Source organism: Anomaloglossus baeobatrachus, chromosome 5, assembly GCF_048569485.1.
Source record: "Anomaloglossus baeobatrachus isolate aAnoBae1 chromosome 5, aAnoBae1.hap1, whole genome shotgun sequence".
Classification (NCBI taxonomy): domain Eukaryota; kingdom Metazoa; phylum Chordata; class Amphibia; order Anura; family Aromobatidae; genus Anomaloglossus; species Anomaloglossus baeobatrachus.
In genome coordinates this window covers 33,273,964-33,297,925 of record NC_134357.1, presented here as the reverse complement: position 1 = coordinate 33,297,925, position 23,962 = coordinate 33,273,964, and the positions used below count along the sequence as shown (strand labels likewise).

General features: G+C 52.6%; 2 protein-coding genes across 3 annotated transcripts in view; one reads left to right on the top strand and one right to left on the bottom strand.

The window, feature by feature from the left end:
• LOC142310745 (M-phase inducer phosphatase 3-like) overlaps positions 1 to 23,962 on the bottom strand; it is a 286,384-nt gene that overhangs the window by 136,502 nt on the left and 125,920 nt on the right. The gene's annotated exons all lie outside the window — the stretch shown is intronic.
• RRP12 (ribosomal RNA processing 12 homolog) overlaps positions 1 to 23,962 on the top strand; it is a 132,034-nt gene that overhangs the window by 89,205 nt on the left and 18,867 nt on the right. Inside the window, exon 25 of the mRNA XM_075348380.1 lies at positions 20,141 to 20,298. Coding sequence (XP_075204495.1) covers positions 20,141 to 20,298 — 158 coding nt within the window. The remainder of the gene's footprint in view (positions 1 to 20,140; positions 20,299 to 23,962) is intronic.

Here is a 23,962-nt window from a genome sequence, read left to right as displayed (position 1 = left end):
CCCGTGGGGACCGCGCACAGCAACACTCCAGCATTGCTGGGTGTGCTAGTGCACCGGGGACAGCAGCGCTGACTGCGTTTGTGCCATTACACACTTCAGCGTCGCTAAGTGTGTTCGTGTAGGGGGACTGCCGCGCTGACCGCCGCTGCCATGGTTATCACTGCGGCGCGGCTGGGACTGTTAGTGCGCCGGGGACTTCCGCGCCGACCGCGCTTATACGCTGGAGAGGAGAGACAAGCTCAGGGAGACCCAGGCAGGATTTCTGGTGCCCACACAACCGCTTTGCGCAGGCGGTAAGCAGCACCTGTGGTGCTGGCCCCACTAGTGCAGAAGTGTACTTATAGATTATATGATTATAGACTATACTTTACACTGTATGGTGCACTGTTGATTTTTTTTTTTTTGTCTAGTATACCCTCCTGTATTGCTCAGAGGAGACAACAGCATGTCGTCCACAAATAGCAAGGGTGCCAAAGCACAGACTTACTATGCTGCCTGTGCAGCATGTACGGCTATACTGCCGGCAGGTTCCACTGACCCTCATTGTGTGCAATGCTCGGCCCCTGTGGCACTTTCTCAGCCGGAGCCTCTGCTAAGGGTGGCCCAGGAGCCTCTGCTAAGGGTGGTTACCTGTTAACACTGTCCAGGTGACAGGGACGGAGTTTGCAGTTTTTACTGAAAGACTTTCTGAGACTATGTCTAAGATATTAGAAGCCTTGCAGTCCAGGCCGGCATCTCAAGCCAGGGGCACTGTGGAATCATTGCCCCCTGGTCCCCCTCAGTTGGAACAGCAATGTCCTCCCGGGGTGTCTCATGGATCCCAGGGTGAGGTCTCTGACACGGACCGCAGCCCCAGACCGATTAAGCGAGCTCGCTATGATATCCCCTCGACATCATCACAATGTTCAGGGTCTCAGCGAGAGGACTCTCTGTATGATGAAGCGGAGGTAGCTGATCAGGATTCTGATCCTGAAGCCGCTCTCAACCTTGATACTCCTGATGGGGACGCCATAGTGAATGATCTTATTGCGTCCATCAATGAAATGTTGGATATTTCTCCCTCAGCTCCTCCAGTGGAGGAGTCAGCCTCTCAGCTGGAGAAATTCCGTTTCAGGTTTCCCAAGCGTACAAAGAGTATGTTTCTGGACCACTCTGACTTCAGAGAGGCAGTCCAGAAACACCGAACTTGTCCAGATAAGCGTTTTTCCAAGCGCCTTAAGGATACACGTTACCCTTTCCCCCCTGACGTGGTCAAGGGCTGGACTCAGTGTCCCAAGGTGGATCCACCAATCTCCAGACTTGCGGCTAGATCCATAGTTGCAGTGGAAGATGGAGCTTCACTCAAGGATGCCACTGACAGACAGATGGAGCTCTGGTTGAAATCCATCTATGAAGCTATCGGCGCGTCTTTTGCTCCAGCATTCGCAGCCGTATGGGCACTCCAAGCTATCTCAGCTGGTCAGGCGCAAATTGACGCACTCACACGTACGTCTGCGCCGCAGGTGGCGTCCATAACCTCTCAAACGTCGGCATTTGCGTCCTACGCTATTAATGCTGTTCTGGACTCTGCGAGCCGTACGGCGGTTGCAGCCGACAATTCGGTGGCAATACGCAGGGCCTTGTGGCTGCGGGAATGGAAGGCAGATTCGGCTTCCAAAAAGTGCTTATCTGGAATTGCCATTCTCTGGCGACCGTTTGTTTGGTGAGAGATTGGATGAAATCATCAAACAATCCAAGGGAAAGGAAACATCCTTACCCCAGGCCAAACCAAAAACACCCCAACAGAGGAGGGGACAGTCGAGGTTTCGGTCCTTTCGGGGTGCGGGCAGGTCCCAATTCTCCTCGTCCAAAAGGCCGCAGAAGGATCAGAGGAACTCCGACGCATGGCGGTCTAAATCACGCCCTAAAAAGACCGCCGGAGGTGCCGCTACTAAGGCGGCTTCCTCATGACTTACGGCCTCCTCACACCGCATCCTCGGTCGGTGGCAGGCTCTCCCGCTTTTGCGACACCTGGCTGCCACAAGTAAAAGACCGTTGGGTGAGAGACATTCTGTCTCACGGTTACAGGATAGAGTTCAGCTCTCGTCCTCCGACTCGATTCTTCAGAACATCTCCGCCTCCCGAGCGAGCCGAAGCTCTTCTGCAGGCGGCGGGCATTCTGAAGGCAGAAGGAGTGGTGGTCCCGGTTCCTCTTCAGCAACAGGGTCACGGTTTCTACTCCAACCTGTTTGTGGTTCCAAAGAAGGACGGGTCCTTCCGTCCTGTTTTGGACCTAAAACTGCTCAACAAACACGTAAGGACCAGGCGGTTCCGGATGGAATCCCTCCGCTCCGTCATCGCCTCAATGTCCCAAGGAGATTTCCTAGCATCGATCGATATCAAGGATGCTTATCTCCACGTACCAATTGCTCCAGAGCATCAGCGCTTCTTGCGCTTCGCCATAGGAGACGAACACCTTCAGTTCGCGGCACTGCCGTTCGGCCTGGCGACAGCCCCAAGGGTTTTCACCAAGGTCATGGCTACAGTAGTTGCGGTCCTCCACTATCAGGGTCATTCAGTGATACCTTACTTAGACGATCTGCTGGTCAAGGCACCCTCAAGAGGCATGCCAACACAGCATCAACGTTACTCTGGAGATTCTCCAGAGTTTCGGGTGGATCATCAATTTTCCAAAGTCAAATCTGACACCGGTCCAATCGCTGACATATCTTGGCATGGAGTTTCATACTCTTCCAGCGATAGTGAAGCTTCCGCTGGACAAACAGCGTTCACTACAGACAGGGGTGCAATCTCTCCTTCAAGGTCGGTCACACCCCTTGAGGCGCCTCATGCACTTCCTGGGGAAGATGGTGGCAGCAATGGAAGCAGTCCCTTTCGCGCAGTTTCACCTGCGTCCACTTCAATGGGACATCCTACGCAAGTGGGACAGGATGCCGACGTCCCTAGACAGGAACGTCTCCCTCTCCCAGGCAACCAAAGCTTCCCTTCGGTGGTGGCTTCTTCCCACCTCATTATCGAAGGGGAAATCCTTCCTACCCCCATCCTGGGCGGTGGTCACGACGGACGCGAGTCTGTCAGGGTGGGGAGCAGTTTTTCTCCACCACAGGGCTCAGGGTACGTGGACTCAGCAAGAGTCCTCACTTCAGATCAATGTTCTGGAGATCAGGGCAGTGTATCTTGCCCTAAAAGCGTTCCAGCAGTGGCTGGAAGGCAAGCAGATCCGAATTCAGTCGGACAACTCCACAGCGGTGGCTTACATCAACCACCAAGGTGGGACACGCAGTCGGCAAGCCTTCCAGGAAGTCCGGCGGATTCTGCTGTGGGTGGAAGCCACAGCATCCACCATATCCGCAGTTCACATCCCGGGCGTAGAAAACTGGGAAGCAGACTTTCTCAGTCGCCAGGGCATGGACGCAGGGGAATGGTCCCTTCACCCGGACGTGTTTCAGGAGATCTGTTGCCGCTGGGGGATGCCGGACGTCGACCTAATGGCGTCACGGCACAACAACAAGGTCCCAACATTCATGGCTCGATCTCAAGATCACAGAGCTCTGGCGGCAGACGCCTTAGTTCAGGATTGGTCGCAGTTTCGGCTTCCTTATGTGTTTCCTCCTCTGGCACTGTTGCCCAGAGTGTTACGCAAGATCAGGGCCGACTGCCGCCGCGTCATCCTCGTCGCTCCAGACTGGCCGAGGAGGTCGTGGTACCCGGATCTGTGGCATCTCACGGTCGGCGAACCGTGGGCACTGCCAGACCGACCAGGTTTGCTGTCTCAAGGGCCGTTTTTCCACTAGTAGCAGTCACCTCACTTCGGAGAGTGTCTGAGTTGGCAGCGTTATCATGCAAAGCTCCTTTCCTAGTGTTTCACCAGGACAAGGTGGTTCTGCGTCCGGTTCCGGAATTCCTCCCTAAGGTGGTATCCCCTTTTCATCTCAATCAGGACATCTCCTTACCCTCGTTTTGTCCTCATCCAGTTCACCAATGTGAAAAGGATTTGCACTTGTTAGATCTGGTGAGAGCACTCAGACTCTACATTTCTCGTACGGCGCCCCTGCGCCGCTCGGATGCACTCTTTGTCCTTGTCGCTGGCCAGCGTAAAGGGACACAAGCTTCCAAGTCAACCCTGGCTCGGTGGATCAAGGAACCAATTCTCGAAGCTTACCGTTCCTCGGGGCTTCCGGTTCCCTCAGGGCTGAAGGCCCATTCTACCAGGGCCGTGGGAGCGTCCTGGGCCTTGCGACACCAGGCTACGGCTCAGCAGGTGTGTCAGGCAGCTACCTGGTCGAGCCTGCACACTTTCACGAAACACTATCAGGTGCATACCTATGCTTCGGCAGATGCCAGCCTAGGTAGGCGAGTCCTTCAGGCGGCAGTTGCCCACCTGTAGGACGGAGCCGTTACGGCTCTATTATGAGGTATTATTTACCCACCCAGGGACTGCTTTTGGACGTCCCAATTGTCTGGGTCTCCCAATAAGGAGCGACAAAGAAGAAGGGAATTTTGTTTACTTACCGTAAATTCCTTTTCTTCTAGCTCCAATTGGGAGACCCAGCACCCGCCCCTGTTTTTGTATACACATGTTGTTCATGTTAAATGGTTTCAGTTCTCCGATATTCCTTCGGATTGAATTTACTTTAAACCAGTTTATAATTTTTTCCTCCTTCGGGCTTTTGCACCAAAACTGATGAGCCCGTGGCAGCACGGGGGGTGTATAGGCTGAAGGGGAGGGGCTTTACACTTTTAGTGTAATACTTTGTGTGGCCTCCGGAGGCATAGCTATACACCCAATTGTCTGGGTCTCCCAATTGGAGCTAGAAGAAAAGGAATTTACGGTAAGTAAACAAAATTCCCTTTGTTTACTTACCGTAAATTCTTTTTCTTATAGTTCCGACATGGGAGACCCAGCACCCTCCCTGTTGCCTGTTGGCAGTTCTTGTTCCGTGTGTTTTCACCGGCTGTTGTTGTAGACAGAGGTTCCGGTTATTCCGGGTTTTACTCTATATCTACTTGTGGGTGGATGTCCTCCTTCAGCTTTTGCACTAAACTGGTTGGATTCTGTCATCCAGGGGGTGTATATGCTCGGAGGGAGGAGCTACACTTTTTAGTGTAGTACTTTGTGTGTCCTCCGGAGGCAGAAGCTATACACCCATGGTCTGGGTCTCCCATGTCGGAACTATAAGAAAAAGAATTTACTGTAAGTAAACAAAATTCTCTTTTTTTGCTTGCTTGTGTGTGTGTTTGTGTGGACTGCAAGTGCGGGTCAGAGCGCGGTGGATGGACGGAACCGGAAGTGTGTGCGGTGAGGATTTTGCTCACACAGCAAAGCTTTCTCGTAAAGCGGGTTACAAATTTACAGAAAGCTTTGCTTGTTAAGCGAAATTCTCGTTAAGTGGGTTAATCGTTAAGCGAGGTTCCACCGTGTGTGTGTGTATGTATGTATATGTATGTATGTATATATAAATATATATATAGATATAGAGATAGAGAGATATATATAGATAGATACATATATATATATATATATATATGTATGTGTGTGTGTATATATATATATATATATATGTATGTGTGTGTATATATATAGATATAGAGATATATATATATATATATATGTATGTATATGTATATAGAGATAGATATAGATAGATATATATATATATATATATATATATATATATATATATATATATATATATAGAGAGAGAGAGATAGATCTCTATATCTCTATCTCTCAGAAGGCAGCACTCCATTTTTCTTTCAGGTTTGACTTTCTTTAATGGCCCATGACACAGGACATTTCGGTCAGGAACTGACCGAAATGTCCTGTGTTATGGGCCATTAAAGAAAGACAAACCTGAAAAAAAAATGGAGTGCTGCCTTCTGAGATAGATAGATAGAGATAGATATATATATATATATACAGTGCCTAAAAGTAGTATTCAACCCCCTGCAGATTTAGCAGGTTTGATAAGATGCAAATAAGTTAAAGCCTGCAAACTTCAAACAAGAGCAGGATTTATTAACAGATGCATAAATCTTACAAACCAACAAGTTATGTTGGTCAGTTAAATTTTAATAAATTTTCAACATAAAAGTGTGGGTCAATTATTATTCAACCCCTAGGTTTAATATTTTGTGGAATAACCCTTGTTTGCAATTGCAGCTAATAATCGTCTTTTATCAGACCTGATCAGGCCGGCACAGGTCTCTGGAGTTATCTTGGCCCACTCCTCCATGCAGATCTTCTCCAAGTTATCTAGGTTCTTTGGGTGTCTCATGTGGACTTTACTCTTCAGCTCCTTCCACAAGTTTTCAATTGGGTTAAGGTCAGGAGACTGACTAGGCCACTGCAACACCTTGATTTTTTCCCTCTTGAACCAGGCCTTGGTTTTCTTGGCTGTGTGCTTTGGGTCGTTGTCTTGTTGGAAGATGAAATGATGACCCATCTTAAGATCCTTGATGGAGGAGCGGAGTTTCTTGGCCAAAATCTCCAGGTAGGCCGTGCTATCCATCTTCCCATGGATGCGGACCAGATGGCCAGGCCCCTTGGCTGAGAAACAGCCCCACAGCATGATGCTGCCACCACCATGCTTGACTGTAGGGATGGTATTCTTGGGGTCGTATGCAGTGCAATCCAGTCTCCAAACGTCACGTGTGTGGTTGGCACCAAAGATCTTGATCTTGGTCTCATCAGACCAGAGAACCTTGAACCAGTCTGTCTCAGAGTCCTCCAAGTGATCATGAGCAAACTGTAGACGAGCCTTGACATGACGCTTTGAAAGTAAAGGTACCTTACGGGCTCGTCTGGAACGGAGACCATTGCGGTGGAGTACGTTACTTATGGTATTGAGTGAAACCAATGTCCCCACTGCCATGAGATCTTCCCGGAGCTCCTTCCTTGTTGTCCTTGGGTTAGCCTTGACTCTTCGGACAAGCCTGGCCTCGGCACGGGTGGAAACTTTCAAAGGCTGTCCAGGCCGTGGAAGGCTAACAGTAGTTCCATAAGCCTTCCACTTCCGGATGATGCTCCCAACAGTGGAGACAGATAGGCCCAACTCCTTGGAAAGGGTTTTGTACCCCTTGCCAGCCTTGTGACCCTCCACGATCTTGTCTCTGATGGCCTTGGAATGCTCCTTTGTCTTTCCCATGTTGACCAAGTATGAGTGCTGTTCACAAGTTTGGGGAGGGTCTTAATTAGTCAGAAAAGGCTGGAAAAAGAGATAATTAATCCAAACATGTGAAGCTCATTGTTCTTTGTGCCTGACATACTTCTTAATACTTTAGGGGAACCAAACAGAATTCTGGTGGTTTGAGGGGTTGAATAATAAATGACCCTCTGAATAAACTTTTCACAATTTAAAAAAAAAAAATAAAAGAAATAACATTCTTTCTTTATCGTTCCTATGGGAGACCCAGACATTGGATGTATAGCTTCTGCCTCCGGAGGACACACAAAGTACTACACTCAAAAGTGTAGCTCCTCCCTCTGAGCTTATACACCCCCTGGTGAGCCAGTCCCAGCCAGTGTATCGCTTTGTGTTCAGGAGGCATACATCCACACATGCATTCTCATCTGATTTTTCTTTTTTGGAAAGAGTTTGAAGAAAAGCGGGTCCAAGCCTGGACCCCCGGCATGTCCCTTCTCACCCCACTGTGTCGGCGGTGCTGTTAAGGTTGATTCCCAGGCTGGAGCCTTACATGCCGTGCTCCTTCACCATCCCTCCGGGGCTCTGGCTTGAAGTGGGAGCCAGCACGGTTCTCCATGCTTGGCAGGAGACCGGTCTCCATCCGCAGCCCTTCAGGATCCTGCTTGACCGGAGCACTCATGCCCAGGGACTGGGAACTCTGCGTCTCAGCAAGCTAAGTACCTGAGACGTTTATATATGGGGGTCCCTTGTACTTTATTGTTGTGGGAGAGTGTGCTGAGTGATTTTTATGACATTTCCGGCGGGTTCTCTGGCTGTCGCCCGAGAACCGCGCCGATAGTGCCTGCGCGCCGGCCGCACCGCTCAAATTTAGGCCCCGCCTTGGCCGGAGGCCTACTTTCGGTTTCACTGCCCTCGCACGTCATTCATGCAGAGGGACAGCGCGGCTCCGCCCAGCGGCCGTTCTACAAAGGGGAGAGAAACTCCTCACTGAGTACATGTCTCCTCCCCTGTGAATCTCTTTGGCCCTCCAGATCCCGCTCTCAGAGTGAGTCCCGCCCCCTCTCTTCACTCCGGTGGCCATTTTCTCAGCGTTTTTCCCTGCGATCACCACTGGTCTGCAGCATCCCTGCTGAGGTGCTTGGGAGTCCGGGCTTCGGGATCTGGAGGGCACACAAACCGCTCCAGCGGTCTGGTAAGCCACAACCTCTGGTTGTGGACCTTCTGTATATACTCTATGGGGGTCATTCTGGCAGAGCCCTCACTCCAGCAGCATGTCTCACACGAGGAGCAAGGCTCCAAAGCTGTTTTCAGTATGCACTGCATGTAGGCTCCTACTGCCGGAACCGAGCACCTATCCACATTGTGATGCCTGCTCTAACCTGACGATGCCTCAGCCTGAAATCGCACTCCCAGGGGTCTCTCAGGCTGCTCCGGCTCCTGTGGCTGAACCCCCGGCTTGGGTAGAATCCTTAACCAGGTCTATCTCCCAGTCTTTTGCTGACACCATGGGACATCTGTCCAGGACTTTGCTGAGCATGCATCTGCCCCCGTCGCAGGGTGCCTCTGCTGCTACGGCTCGCTCAGCAGAGCTCACAGAGGACTCTTCATCTGGTCCCAGACCCCGTCCTTCTAAAAAGAGTCGCAGGGCTCCCTCTCCTTCGTCCCGCGGCTCGGTTTCAGAAGCTGACTCGCAGGATGAGGAGGATGCCTTTACTGGGGGCTCGGAGACTACCTCCATGTGCCCCATTGATCTGTCCGAAAGTGACTCGGATGTTAGTGAGTTGATTGCGTCCATTAATTCTGTACTGGATCTCAATCCGCCAGTATCAGAGGAACAACCTTCTCTGGCAGAAAAGCACCAGTTTACCTCGCCTAAAAGGACAAAGAGTGTGTTCTTTAACCACTCCAGTTTTCAGGCCGCTGTGACCAACCCAGGGCCTGCCCTGACAAACGCTTCCCAAAGCGTGGTTCTGATGACCGTTTTCCCTTTCCACCTGAGGTGGTCAAGGAGTGGGCTCATTCACCAAAGGTAGACCCCCCAATGTCTAGACTCTCAGCCCGGACCGTTGTATCGGTGGCTGATGGCACCTCGCTTAAGGATTCCACAGACCGCCAGGTTGACCTTCTGGCCAAATCTGTATTTAAGGCGGCAGGGGCCTCGTTCTCCCCGTCTTTTGCAGCAGTGTGGGCTCTCAAAGCCATCTCTGCTTCTCTGGAGGAGATGCATTCCCTCACTAAGGAATCTATGCCTGAGATGGTTGCCTTAACTTCCCAAGCTTCGGCTTTTTCATCCTATGCCATGTCTGCCATGCTGGAGGCTTCTCACCGCACTGCGGTGGCTTCGGCTAATTCCCTCGCTATCCGCAGGATCTTGTGGCTTTGAGAGTGGAAGGCAGATGCTTCTTCTAAGAAGTACCTTGCGGGGCTCCCTTTTGCTGGGTCCCGGCTGTTCGGAGAACAGCTGGATGAAATTATTAAGGAAGCTACTGGCGGGAAGAGTACTTCCATGCCACAAACCAAACCAAGGAAACCTTTCCAGGGTAGGAATCAGTCGAGGTTTCGTTCCTTTCGTTCCTCCAAGTGGTCGTCCTCTAAGCCCTCGGGCTCGTCCACTAACACTGACAAGGACCAAAAATCCAGCTGGCGCACAAAAGCGCGTCCACAGAAGACCGCAGGGGCTGCTGCCACTAAGGCAGCCTCCTCTTGACTATCTGTCCGCGCCAGCAACGTCCTTAGTCGGTGGCAGGCTCTCCCACTTTGGCGACGTGTGGTTTCAACACGTCTCCGATCAGTGGGTGCGGGATATCATCTCCCATGGCTACAGGATAGAATTCTCTTCCATCCCGCCCGGGAACGGTTCAGAGGTTTCTACTCAAATCTCTTCCTAGTCCCCAAAAAGGACGGTTACTTCCGGCCCATCCTGGATCTCAAGCTTCTCAACAAGCATGTTCAGGTGCGGCATTTTCGCATGGAGTCTCTGCGATCAGTCATTGCCTCAATGACCCAAGGAGATTTCCTGGCATCCATCGACATCAGAGATGCCTATCTGCATGTGCCAATTGCAGTTTCACACCAGCGTTGGCTACGTTTTGCAATCGGAGAGGAACATTTCCAATTTGTGGCTCTCCCCTTCGGGTTAGCCACGGCCCCTCGAGTATTCACCAAGGTCATGGCAGCAGTGGTTGCGGTTCTGCACCTCCAGGGGGTGGCAGTGATTCCTTACCTGGACGACCTTCTAGTCAAGGCTTCATCCAGCGCAGATTGTCAGCGGAGTGTCTCGCTCACTCTCGCCACTCTAACCCAATTCGGGTGGCTTGTCAATCTGCCCAAATCCACTCTGACTCCGACCCAGAGGCTCACGTACCTAGGGATGCAGTTCGAGACTCTGCCGGCACTTGTGAAGCTGCCCTTAGTCAAACAGCAGTCCCTCCATCTGGCGGTGCGCACTCTGCTGAGACCCCGCCGTCATTCCATCAGGCACCTGATGCAGGTGCTGGGTCTGATGGTGGCGTCAATGGAGGCGGTTCCCTTTGCTCAGTTCCATCTGCGTCCTCTACAGCTGGACATTCTCCGCTGTTGGGACAAGCGGACTTCCTCCTTGCACAGGCTAGTGGCTCTGTCGCCACAGACCAGGGGCTCCCTTCAGTGGTGGCTTCGGCCCCTCTCTCTCTCTCAGGGGCGCTCCTTCCTGACCCCGTCCTGGGTGATTCTCACCACGGATGCCAGTCTGTCCGGCTGGGGAGCGGTATGTCTCCACCACCGAGCACAGGGCACTTGGACTCTGTCCGAGTCAGCCCTCTCGATCAATGTGCTGGAAACCAGAGCTGTGTTTCTGGCTCTCCTAGCCTTTCACCACCTTTTGGCGGGCAAGCACATCCGAGTCCAGTCAGACAATGCGACAGCGGTTGCCTACATCAATCACCAAGGCGGGACACGCAGCCGCCTGGCAATCTTGGAGGTTCAACGCATCCTTCAATGGATGGAGGACTCCAAGTCCACCATATCCGCAGTCCACATCCCAGGCGTGGAAAACTGGGAAGCAGATTATCTCAGCCGTCAAACCGTGGACAGTGGCGAGTGGTCCCTGCATCCGGCAGTGTTTCAATCACTCTGCCGCAAGTGGGGCACTCCGGAAGTGGATCTGATGGCATCCCGGCACAACAACAAGGTTCCGGTTTACGTGGCTCGCTCCCACGATCCCCAGGCCCTTGCAGCGGACGCTCTGGTTCAAGATTGGTCCCAGTTTCGTCTGTCCTACGTGTTTCCCCCTCTAGCTCTCTTGCCCAGAGTCCTGCGCAAGATCAGGACGGAGGGCCGTCGGGTCATCCTCATTGCTCCGGACTGGCCCAGGCGGGCTTGGTACCCAGACCTGCTCCATCTGTCCGTAGAGGTGCCGTGGCATCTGCCGGACCGTCCAGACCTTCTCTCACAAGGTCCGTTTTTCCGCCAGAATTCTGCGGCTCTCAGATTGACGGCGTGGCTCTTGAGTCCTGGATCTTGACGACTTCTGGTATTCCTCCTGAAGTCATCTCCACTATGACTCGGGCTCGGAAGTCTTCCTCGGCAAAAATCTATCACAGGACCTGGAGAATTTTCCTGTCCTGGTGTCGCTCTTCCGGCCATGCTCCTTGGCCTTTTTCCTTGCCGACCCTTCTGTCCTTTCTACAGTCCGGTCTGCAGCTAGGACTATCCCTCAATTCCCTCAAGGGACAAGTCTCGGCTCTGTCAGTGCTGTTTCAGCGGCGTATCGCCCGGCTGGCTCAGGTGCGCACCTTCATGCAAGGTGCGTCTCACATCATCCCGCCTTACCGGTGGCCCTTGGATCCCTGGGACCTCAATCTGGTCCTCACGGCCTTGCAGAAACCCCCCTTTGAGCCTCTTAGGGAGGTTTCTTTGTCTCGTCTTTCACAGAAAGTGGTCTTTCTAGTGGCCATAACTTCCCTCAGGAGAGTCTTTGATTTGGCTGCGCTCTCCTCGGAGTCACCTTTTTTGGTTTTTCATCAAGACAAGTTGGTTCTCCGTCCCACTCCGGATTTTCTCCCTAAGGTGGTTTCTCCTTTCCACCTTAACCAGGACATTTCCCTGCCTTCCTTTTGTCCGGCTCCTGTTCATCGCTTTGAAAAAGCGTTGCATACTCTGGATCTGGTGCGGGCGCTCCGGATCTATGTGTCTCGCACCGCTGTTCTTAGGTGGTGCACTTCTCTTTTCTTTGTCGCTCCATTGGGAGACCCAGACAATTGGGTGTATAGCTTCTGCCTCCGGAGGCCACACAAAGTATTACACTTTAAAAAGTGTAACCCCTCCCCTCTGCCTATACACCCTCCCGTGCATCACGGGCTCCTCAGTTTTATGCTTTGTGTGGAAGGAGGCACACATCCACTCATGCATTCTCATTTTAGTTATATCGGTTGGAAGAAAAGTGGGCCCCCACGGGGCCCCCGGCATGTTCCCTTCTCACCCCACTACGTCGGCGGTGCTGTTAAGGTTGAGGTACCCATTGTGGGTACAAAGGCCGGAGCCTCATGCCGTCTCCTTCACCATCCCTTAGCGGCTCTGGGAGAAGTGGGATCCTGAGCGGTCATCCATTCACTGGGACCGTGCTCCCTCCGCAGCCCCTGTGGGAATCTGTCGGACAGGAGTTGATTTATCCTCAGGGACCGGGCCCTGCATCACTAAGGTACTCTGTATCCCCATGGGGGATGTGCATGGAGCGCCTTCATCCCGGACGCTGCAGCAGCTGCTTATTTGTGACGGCCAGCGGACTTCCGCGCCGACCGCGCCTGTTTGTCGGCCGCGGTCTTAAATTTAGTCCCCGGCTTCAATTGCGGCCTAGTAGCAAAACTCCCGCCCCCGGGCCTGTCTATCAGGGGTAAGGGCGGGACTGCCGACCTGACGTCAGTTGTGAGGGCCGGAGCATCCTGTATGTTTCCTCCCCCCTCACTGATCACTGTGGGGACTCCAGATTCCCGCACTTTTCTAGCGCCGCCCACGGCCCCACTCCTCCCCAGAGAGCTCCGGCAGCCATTTTTTTTGGCATTCTGCCTGTGGAGGATTTCCAGGAAAGAGCTCTGCAACGCTGGGAGACCTAAGGCAGGGAATCTGGAGGACACACACTCCGCTTTTTAGCGGTCGGTAAGCCACACCGGTCACCCGGTGCTGGTCCCCTTAGGGTGCCGGAATAGATACTATATATATATTTATATATTTCTGTTTGGTCGGGCTGTATACCCTTTCCCATATACCCTCAGTGATCACTCTCCTAGGAGACAACAGCATGTCGTCCACAAGGAGCAAGGGTGCCAAGGCACAGGGTTATTTTGCGACCTGTACCTCTTGTGCGGCTAAGTTACCTGCGGGTTCCGCCTACCCTCACTGTGAGCAATGCTCAACCCCTGTTTTGCTTGCTCAGCCGGAGCCTCGGTCACTAGTGGGCCCCTCTGCTCAGGCAGAACCCCTTGCTCCCCCTGTCCAGGCGGCAGGGACAGAGTTTGCCGTTTTTGCTGAAAAACTCTCTGAGTCACTCTCACAATCCATGGCTCAGTCTATGGACAAATGGTCTGCCAAGCTGCTTGAAGCTTTGCAGTCCAGACCAGTCCTTCCACAGGCCCCGGGCCCTGTTGGATCTTCGCCTCCAGGCCCCTCTCTGTCCGCGCCGCAGCACGTTCCCAGGGGGGGCCCTAGGTCTCATGTGGAGGACTCCGGCCTGGACCACAGTCCCAGACCGGCTAAGCGGGCCCGCTGGGAATCTTCCCCGACTTCTTCACGCTGCTCGGGTTCCCAGCTTGAGGACTCTCTGGAGGACGAGGCGGACGTCGCAGCTCAGGGCTCTGACCCTGACGTTGCTCTCAATCTTGATACACCTGAAGGGGACGCCATAGTAAATGACCTTATCTCGTCCATCAACCAGGTGTTAGATATATCTCCCCCGCCGCCACCTGTAGAGGAGTCGACTTCTCAGCAGGAGAAACACCAGTTTCGGTTCCCTAAACGTACACGGAGTGCGTTTTTCGATCACTCTAACTTCAGAGATGCTGTCCAGAAGCCCAGAGCGGTTCCGGACAAGCGCTTTACTAAGCGCCTTACTGACACACGTTACCCCTTCCCCTCTGACGTTGTTAAGGGTTGGGCTCAATGTCCCAAGGTGGATCCCCCAGTCTCTAGATTGGCGGCTAGATCTGTGGTATCGGTTCCAGATGGCTCATCGCTAAAGGATGCCACTGACAGGCAGATAGAGCTCCTGGTGAAATCCATCTATGAAGCCACGGGCGCGTCTTTTGCCCCGGCTTTTGCAGCCGTGTGGGCACTCCAAGCTATCTCCGCTTGTCTGGCTGAGATTACTGCGGTCACACGTAATTCTGCTCCGCAGGTTGCGTCTTTGACTTCTCAGGCGTCAGCCTTTTCTTCCTACGCCATGAACGCAGTTCTAGACTCTGCTAGCCGTACAGCGGTGGCATCCGCTAACTCTGTGGCAGTCCGCAGGGCCATGTGGCTGCGCGAATGGAAGGCAGACTCTGCTTCCAAGAGGTTCTTAACCGGTTTGCCGTTTTCTGGCGACCGCTTGTTTGGCGAACGATTGGATGAGATTATTAAGGAATCCAAGGGAAAGGACTCCTCCTTACCCCAGTCCAAACCGAAGAGACCTCAGCAACGGAAAATACAATCGAGGTTTCGGTCCTTTCGTTTCTCCGCCAAGCCCCAATCCTCTTCGTCCAGCAGGCCGGAGAAAGGCCAGAGGAACTCCTATGCGTGGCGGTCCAAGTCGCGCCCCCAAAAGGCCGCAGGAGGCACTGCTTCCGAGACGGCCTCCTCATGACTCTCGGCATCCCCGAACCGCATCCTCGGTCGGTGGCAGGCTCTCCCGCTTTTGCGACGCCTGGTGACCACATGTTCAAGACCGATGGGTGAGAGACATTCTGTCTCACGGTTACAGGATAGAGTTCAGCTCTCGTCCCCCGACTAGTTTCTTCAGAACCTCTCCGCCCCCCGAGCGAGCCGATGCACTTTTTCAGGCGGTGAACGCTCTGAAGACAGGAGTTGTGATCCCTGTTCCCCTCCAGGAACATGGTCGTGGCTTTTACTCCAACTTGTTTGTGCTGCCAAAGAAGGACGGCTCGTTCCGTCCCGTTCTGGACTTCAAACTGCTCAACAGACATGTGAGCACCAGACGGTTTCGGATGGAATCTCTCCGCTCGGTCATCGCTTCGATGTCACAAGGAGACTTCCTAGCATCGATCAACATCAAGGATGCTTATCTCCATGTGCCGATCGCACCCGTACATCAACGCTTTTTGCGTTTCGCCATCGAGGACGAACACCTTCAGTTCGTGGCTTTGCCTTTCGGCCTGGCGACAGCCCCAAGGGTGTTCACCAAAGTCATGGCATCTGTTGTGGCGGTCCTACACTCTCAGGGCCACTCGGTGATTCCCTACTTAGACGATCTTCTGGTCAGTGCACCCTCTCAGATGGCGTGTCAAAACAGCCTTTCCGTCGCTCTGGCGACTCTCCAGCAGTTCGGGTGGATCATCAACTTCCCAAAATCCAAGTTGACACCGACCCAATCACTGACGTACCTTGGGATGGAGTTTCATACTCAGTCAGCAGTAGTCATGCTACCGCTGGACAAACAGCTTTCGCTTCAGGCAGGGGTGCAATCTCTTCTTCGGGGTCAGTCACACCCCTTGAGGCGCCTCATGCACTTCCTGGGGAAGATGGTGGCAGCGATGGAGGCAGTGCCCTTCGCGCAATTCCATCTGCGGCCACTCCAGTGGGACATTCTCCGCAAATGGGACAGGAGGTCGACTTCCCTCGACAGGAACGTCTCTCTTTCCCTTGCAACCAAGATGTCACTTCAGTGGTGGCTCCTTCCCAACTCTCTGTCGCAGGGAAAAGCCTTCCTACCCCCCACCTGGGCTGTGGTCACCACGGACGCGAGCCTGTCAGGGTGGGGGGCGGTTTTTCTCCATCACAGGGCTCAGGGAACCTGGACTCCGATAGTCATCCCTTCAGATCAATATTCTGGAGATAAGGGCAGTGTATCTAGCCCTATTGGCCTTTCATCGGTGGCTGGAGGGCAGGCAGATCCGGATCCAGTCGGACAACGCCACTGCCGTCGCATACATCAACCACCAAGGCGGCACTCGCAGTCGTCAAGCCTTCCAGGAAGTCCGACGGATTCTGCAGTGGGTGGAAGCCACAGCTTCAACCATCTCCGCAGTTCACATCCCGGGCGTAGAAAACTGGGAAGCAGATTTTCTCAGTCGACAGGGCATGGACGCGGGGGAATGGTCTCTTCACCCAGACGTGTTTCGAGAGATCTGTCACCGCTGGGGAACGCCGGACGTCGATCTCATGGCGTCACGGCACAACAACAAAGTCCCGGCATTCATGGCCCGGTCTCAAGATCACAGAGCTCTGGCGGCGGACGCATTAGTTCAGGATTGGTCGCAGTTTCGACTGCCCTATGTATTTCCTCCTCTGGCGATGCTGCCCAGAGTGCTGCGCAAAATCAGGTCCCACTGTCGTCGCGCCATTCTCGTCGCCCCAGATTGGCCGAGGCGGTCGTGGTACCCGGATCTGTGGCATCTCACGGTGGGTCAACCGTGGGCGCTCCCAGACCGCCCAGACTTGCTGTCACAAGGGCCGTTTTTCCATCTGAATTATGTGGCTCTCAACCTGACTGTGTGGCCATTGAGTCCTGGCTCCTAGCGTCCTCAGGGTTCTCTCAAGATGTCATTGCCACTATGAGACATGCCAGGAAACCAACGTCCGCCAAGATCTATCACAGGTCTTGGAGGATCTTCTTATCCTGGTGCTCTGATAAGGGTTTTACTCCCTGGCCCTTTGCCTTACCCACTTTTCTTTCATTCCTTCAATCCGGAATGGACAAGGGTTTGTCTCTCTGCTCTCTCAAGGGACAATTATCGGCGCTATCCGTATTTTTTTCAAAGGCGTCTAGCCAGGCTTCCGCAGATCCGCACGTTCCTGCAGGGAGTTTGCCACATAGTCCCACCTTACAAGCGTCCGCTGGAACCCTGGGACCTTAACAGGGTGCTAACGGCTCTTCAGAAACCACCTTTCGAGCCGCTGCGGGATGTCTCTTTATCACGTCTTTCGCAGAAGGTGGCATTTCTAGTGGCAGTTACATCGCTCCGTAGAGTGTCGGAGCTGGCAGCGCTGTCATGCAAAGCCCCCTTCCTGGTTTTTCACCAGGATAAGGTGGTTTTGCGTCCGGTCCCGGAATTTCTCCCTAAGGTGGTATCCCCTTTTCATCTCAATCAGGATATCTCCTTACCTTCATTTTGCCGTCATCCAATTCACCAATGTGAAAAGGATTTGCACTCATTAGATCTGATGAGAGCACTCCGGCTCTACGTGTCTCGCACGGCGCCCCTGCGCTGTTCAGATGCCCTCTTTGTCCTTGTCGCTGGCCAGCGTAAGGGTTCGCAGGCTTCCAAGTCAACCTTGGCTCGGTGGATCAAGGAACCGATTCTTGAAGCCTACCTTTCTTCTGGGCTTCCGCTTCCTTTGGGGCTGAAAGCCCATTCTACCAGAGCCGTGGGTGCGTCCTGGGCATTGCGGCACCGGGCTACGGCTCAGCAGGTGTGTCAGGCAGCTACCTGGTCTAGTCTGCACACTTTCACGAAACACTATCAGGTGCATACCTATGCTTCGGCAGACGCCAGTCTAGGTAGGCGAGTCCTTCAGGCGGCGGTTGCCCACCTGTAAGAGGGGGTCGTTTTCGGCTCTTTTTTATCGAGGTATTCTTTTACCCACCCAGGGACTGCTTTTGGACGTCCCAATTGTCTGGGTCTCCCAATGGAGCGACAAAGAAGGGAATTTTGTTTACTTACCGTAAATTCCTTTTCTTCTAGCTCCTATTGGGAGACCCAGCACCCGCCCCTGTTCCTTTCGGGCTGTTTGTTCTTTTGTGTACACATGTTGTTCATGTTGAATTGTTCTTTTGGTTCATGGTTTTCAGTTCTCCGAACATCCTTCGGATTGAATTTACCTTAGACCAATTTATAAGTTTCCTCCTTCCTGCTTTTGCACCAAAACTGAGGAGCCCGTGATGCACGGGAGGGTGTATAGGCAGAGGGGAGGGGTTACACTTTTTAAAGTGTAATACTTTGTGTGGCCTCCGGAGGCAGAAGCTATACACCCAATTGTCTGGGTCTCCCAATAGGAGCTAGAAGAAAAGGAATTTACGGTAAGTAAACAAAATTCCCTTCTTTGTGCTAACCACAGGTCGGCGTAAGGGTCTCTCGGCTTCTAAGTCGACCTTAGCTCGCTGGATTAGGTCGGCCATTTCCGATGCCTACCAGTGTACTCAGGTGCCTCCCCCGCCGGGGATCAAGGCACACTCGACCAGAGCTGTCGGTGCCTCTTGGGCTTTCAGGCATCAGGCTACGGCTCAACAAGTCTGTCAGGCTGCCACTTGGACTAGCCTGCATACCTTTTCAAAGCACTACCAAGTGCATGCTCCTGCTTCGGCAGATGCGAGCTTGGGCAGACGCATCCTTCAGGCGGCTGTCGCCCATTTGTGAAGTTAGGCTCCGCCTACTTCTCAGTTTCTGTTTATTCCCACCCATGGACTGCTTTGAGACGTCCCAATGTCTGGGTCTCCCATAGGAACGATAAAGAAAAAGAGAATTTTGTTTACTTACCGTAAATTCTTTTTCTTATAGTTCCGTATTGGGAGACCCAGACATTGGGTGTATAGCTTCTGCCTCCGGAGGACACACAAAGTACTACACTAAAAAGTGTAGCTCCTCCCTCCGAGCATATACACCCCCTGGTTAACCAGATCTAGCCAGTTTAGTGCAAAAGCTGAAGGAGGATAGCCACCCACAAGTAAAGACAGAGCAAGAACCGGAACAACCGGAGCCTCTGTTTACAACAACCGGTGATAACACGCGGAACGAGAACTGCCAACAGGCAACAGGGAGGGTGCTGGGTCTCCCAATACGGAACTATAAGAAAAAGAATTTACGGTAAGTAACAAAATTCTCTTTTTTTGTGCTAACCACAGGGCGCGGCGCAAAGGTCTCTCTGCTTCTAAGCCGACCTTGGCCCGTTGGATTAGATCGACCATTTCGGACGCCTACCAGAGTACTCAGGTGCCTCCCCCGCCGGGGATCAAAGCACACTCGACCAGAGCTGTCTGTGCCTCTTGGGCTTTTAGGCACTAGGCTACGGCTCAACAAGTCTGTCAGGCTGCCACTTGGACTAGCCTGCATACCTTTTTCGAAGCACTACCAAGTGCATGCTCATGCTTCGGCAGATGCGAGCTTGGGCAGATGCATCCTTCAGGCGGCTGTCGCCCACTTGTGAAGTTAGGCTCCGCCTACTTCTTAGTTTTTTTTCTGTTCATTCCCACCCAGGGACAGCTTTGGAACGTCCCATTGTCTGGGTCTCCCATAGGAACGATAAAGAGAGAATTTTGTTTACTTACCGTAAATTATTTTTCTTATTGTTCCGTATTGGGAGACCCAGCTCCCTCCCTGTTGCCTGTTGGCAATTTTCTTGTTCCGTGTGTTATCACCGGCTGTTGTCGTGGACAGAGTCTCCGGTTGTTCCGGTTCTTGCTCGGTTCTACTTGTGGGTGGCTATTCTCCTTCAGCTTTTGCACTAAACTGGCTAGGACTGGCTCACCAGGGGGTGTATAAGCTCAGAGGGAGGAGCTACACTTTTAATTGTAGTACTTTGTGTGTCCTCCGGAGGCAGAAGCTATACACCCATGGTCTGGGTCTCCCAATACGGAACTATAAGAAAAGGAATTTACGGTAAGTAAACAAAATTCTCTTTTTTTTGTGGTAAAATTGGGAGAATCGGCTTATACTCGGGTCTGCTTATACTCGAGTATATACGGTATGTAAAAAAAAAAAATCTATAAAGCTTTGCAAACCTGTACAGACGTACCTACAATATAATATTTCCAGCATTAGACTGTTCTATATCTGATAAGTCACTGAATGTTCATCTCATTATTGCAGATCACATGGGGCTGGCGGTGATCGAGCAGTTACTGGAGAACGTCTGCCTCTTGTTGAGCTCCAAAACAAGGGAGGTGGTGAAGGCGGCACTGGGCTTCATTAAAGTCATAATCTTTGTCATGGACCTGAAGGTCCTCTCCAGACACTTGCAGATGATGGTGAGGCATTGTGGGGCAGCACTTGACATGGTTTTTTAATGGGGATGTCCAGCAATAAGTAAAGTGTCTGCTGTTCACCCAGAAACAGCGCCACTCTTGTCCATGGTAGATGTCTAGTATTGCAATTCAGTTCTTACTTGAATAGGGATAAGTTTAGGGATAAGTTGTAACACCAGGACAGATGTGGTGCTCGTTCTGGAACGGGGAGAAGAACTCACCAGACCTTTTTCTTCAGCGCTCTATTGGGAGACCCAGACGATTGGGGTATAGCTACTGCCCTCCGGAGGCCACACAAAGCACTACACTAAAAAGTGCAAGGCCCCTCCCCTTCTGGCTATACCCCCCCGTGACATCACGGGTTCTCCAGTTTTAGCTTTGTGTGCGAAGGAGGTCAGACATCCATGCATAGCTCCACAGATTTTAGTCAGCAGTAGCTGCTGACTATGTCGGATGGAAGAAAAGAGGGCCCATACTAGGGCCCCCAGCATGCTCCCTTCTCACCCGTGGATGGTGTTGTAAGGTTGAGGTACTTATTGCTAGTACAGAGGCCGGAGCCCACATGCTGTTTTCCTTCCCCATCCCCATGAGGGGCTCTGGGTGAAGTGGGATCTTACCGGTCTCCAGGCACAGAGACCGAGCTCCATCCACAGACCCAAAAGAACCTGCTGGATATGGAGCTGAGTATCGTCAGGGACAGGGCCCTGCTACATCAAGGTACTCTGTGTCCCCGGGCAAGCGCGCACACACACACCAGCATTGCTGGGAGTGTTAGTGCGCCGGGGACAACAGCGCGGAGCGCTGGTGCTATTATTCACTGCAGCTTTGCTGAGTGAATTTATGTATTGAAAACGGCCGCGCCGGCCGCTGCTGATTGTTTTTTACATTGTGGCGCGGCTGGGACTTGTGGTGCGCCGGGGGACTTCGGCGTCGGCCGTGCACATAGGACGGCCGCGCTTATTACTCGAGTCCCCGGCTTTGCGGCCTAGCTTTCGTTTCGTTCCCGCCCCAGCCCTGCCAGTCAGAGGAGGGGCGGGACGCTGTACAGAAGCTCAGCGCAGGGAGCTGGAGTCTGCTTTGCATTCTCCAGCCCCCTCTCACTGAACACAGTGAGACGCCGGGTTCCCGCTCTTGGCTGGGGCTCGCCCACGGCCCGCCCCTCTGCACAGGACGGGGAAGAGAAGCCAGCAGCCATTATGGTTTCCACTCTGGGAGAACGGAACCAGTCACAGGTTTTTGGGCGACCTCACACCCGCTCTTGTGCGGGCGGTAAGCAGTACTGACACCACTAATGCTGAAGTGGGCTTTTGACTGTGTGCTGATATGCTATGCACTGTACTGTACTGTCGCTATTCTGGGCAACAGCAGCAAATAAGCAATGCTGCTGAGGCACAAGCGTTCAATGCTTCGTCGTTTGCATGTGCTGCAGTGTTTACTGTCAGATTGGGCAACAGTAGCAGTAGAGCAATTTGTGCTAAGGCACAAGCTTTCAATGCTGCTTCGCTTGCATGTGCTGCACGGTTTATTGTTATGCTATACATTCACTGTATGTCGCTATTCCTGGCTAATGCGCCCAGATAAACAGACAAAAGCAGCAGTAGAGCAATGGCGCTACGGCACAAGTTTTCAATGCTGCTTGACTGGCATGGGCTGCAGTGTTTACTGTCATGCTTGTATGCTATACATTCACTGTATGTCGCTATCCTTGGCTAATGTTCCTGGATAAATAGACAACAGCAGCAGAAAGGCTAGGGTGCTAACGCGCAAGCTTTCAATGCTGCTTGGATTGCATGTGCTGCAGTGTTTACTGTCATGCTTGTATGCTATACATTCACTGTATGTCGCTATCCTTGTCTCATGCTCCTAGATAAATAGACAACAGCAGCAGAAGAGCAAATGTGCCAAGCCACAAGTTTTCAATGCTGCGTGTACTACATGTACTGAAGTGTTTATTTGTACTTCATGCTTGTATGACTATTCACTGTACGGTCGCTATCCTCGGCTAGGCTCTTAGATAGCTAGACAACAACAGCAGAAAAAGACAAGTTGCCAATGCACGGGCTTTCTATGCTGCTTGTACTGCATGTCATACAGTTCCAGGACCCCCAGTGCGTGCAATTGCTCAACCGGGGTCTCTGCTATATGTGGCCAAAAGAACCACCTGTGATCTCTGTCCAGAGACAGGGACGAAGTTGCAGTTTTTCCGCTGATATATTGTCTGTGACTATGACTGACATCTTACAGACTTTGCACCCCAAGCAGACCGTGGGCAATATGGTTGCAATGACCCTGGCCGCCCGGATTGGGAGCATCTCAAGGCGCCAGAGTGATTCCAGGCATCCCAGAGAGCAGGCATCCGACACGGTCGACAGTCCCAGATGGCCTAAGCGGGCTCGCTGGGATTAGCCCTCGACTCCATCACTGGTCAAGGTCCCAGCTGGAGTACTCTCTGTACGATGAGGCAGACGTAGCTGTTCAGGACTCTGATCCTGAGACCGCTCTCAATCCGGATACACCGGATGGTGACGCCATAGTGAATAATCTTATTGCGTCCATCAACGAAAGGTTGGGTATTTCTCCCTCAACTCCTCCAGTGGAGGGGTCAGCTTCACAGCAAGAGAAATCTCTATTTCAGTATCTCAAGCGTATATTGAGTACTTGTTTAGCACTCTGACTCCAGAGAAGCAGTCCAGAAACGACACGCTTATCACGATAAGCGTTTCTCCGACCGTATTAATGAGACACGTGTCGCTCCCCCCTGACGTGGTCAAGCGCTAGACCCAGTATCCAAATGTGGATCCCCCAATCTCCATGCTTGCAGCTAGATCTATAGTTGTAGTGGTGGATAGGACTTCACTTCAAAATGCCATTGACAGGCAGATTGGCCTCTGGTTGCAATCTGTCTATGAAGCTATCGGCAGGTCGGTTGCTCCGGCAGTCGCAGCCGTGAAGGCACTCCAAGCTGTTTCAGCTAGTATTGCGCAGGGGGTCGCTGTCACAGGTACTCTCGGTCCCAGCAGCGTCTTTAACTCGCAATGTCGGCATGGCGAATCATGCTGTTATTGCTGTCCGAGACTCTACGAGCCGGACGTCAGTGGCATCCGCCAACTCCGTGTTTTTACGCAGAGGCTAGTAGTTGAGAGATTGGAACAGAGGCTGCTTCCAACGAAGTGCTTAACCAGGTTGCCTTTATCTAGTGATAGTCTGTTGGTAAGGGTTGAATGAAATCATTCAACTATCCAAGACGACTCAAAAAGCCCAGAAGGGCATAGATTCCTAGCGGGCTCAATCACGCCCGGGGAAGGCAGCCGGAGGACCCGCTACCAAAGTGTTTTTCCTCATAATTTTCAGCCCTCTCACTCCGCAACCGCGGGGGGGCAGACTCCCCCGCTTTAGCGGCATTTACCTACCGCAGGTCAAGGGCCTGTGAGTGAGAGTCAGTTTGTTTTCAAACTACCGCACCGACCGAGCCGAGGCTCTTCTGCAGGCGGAAAGAGCGGTAATCCCTGTTCCTCTTCAGGAACCAGATACGCATTTTGCTCCGACCTGGTCGTGGTGCCAAAATAGGACGGCTCCTTCCGTCCCGTTCTGGAATTTATACTGCTTAACAAGCACGTGAAAACCAGGCGGTTCCGGATGGCATCACTCCGCTCCGTCATTGCCTCTC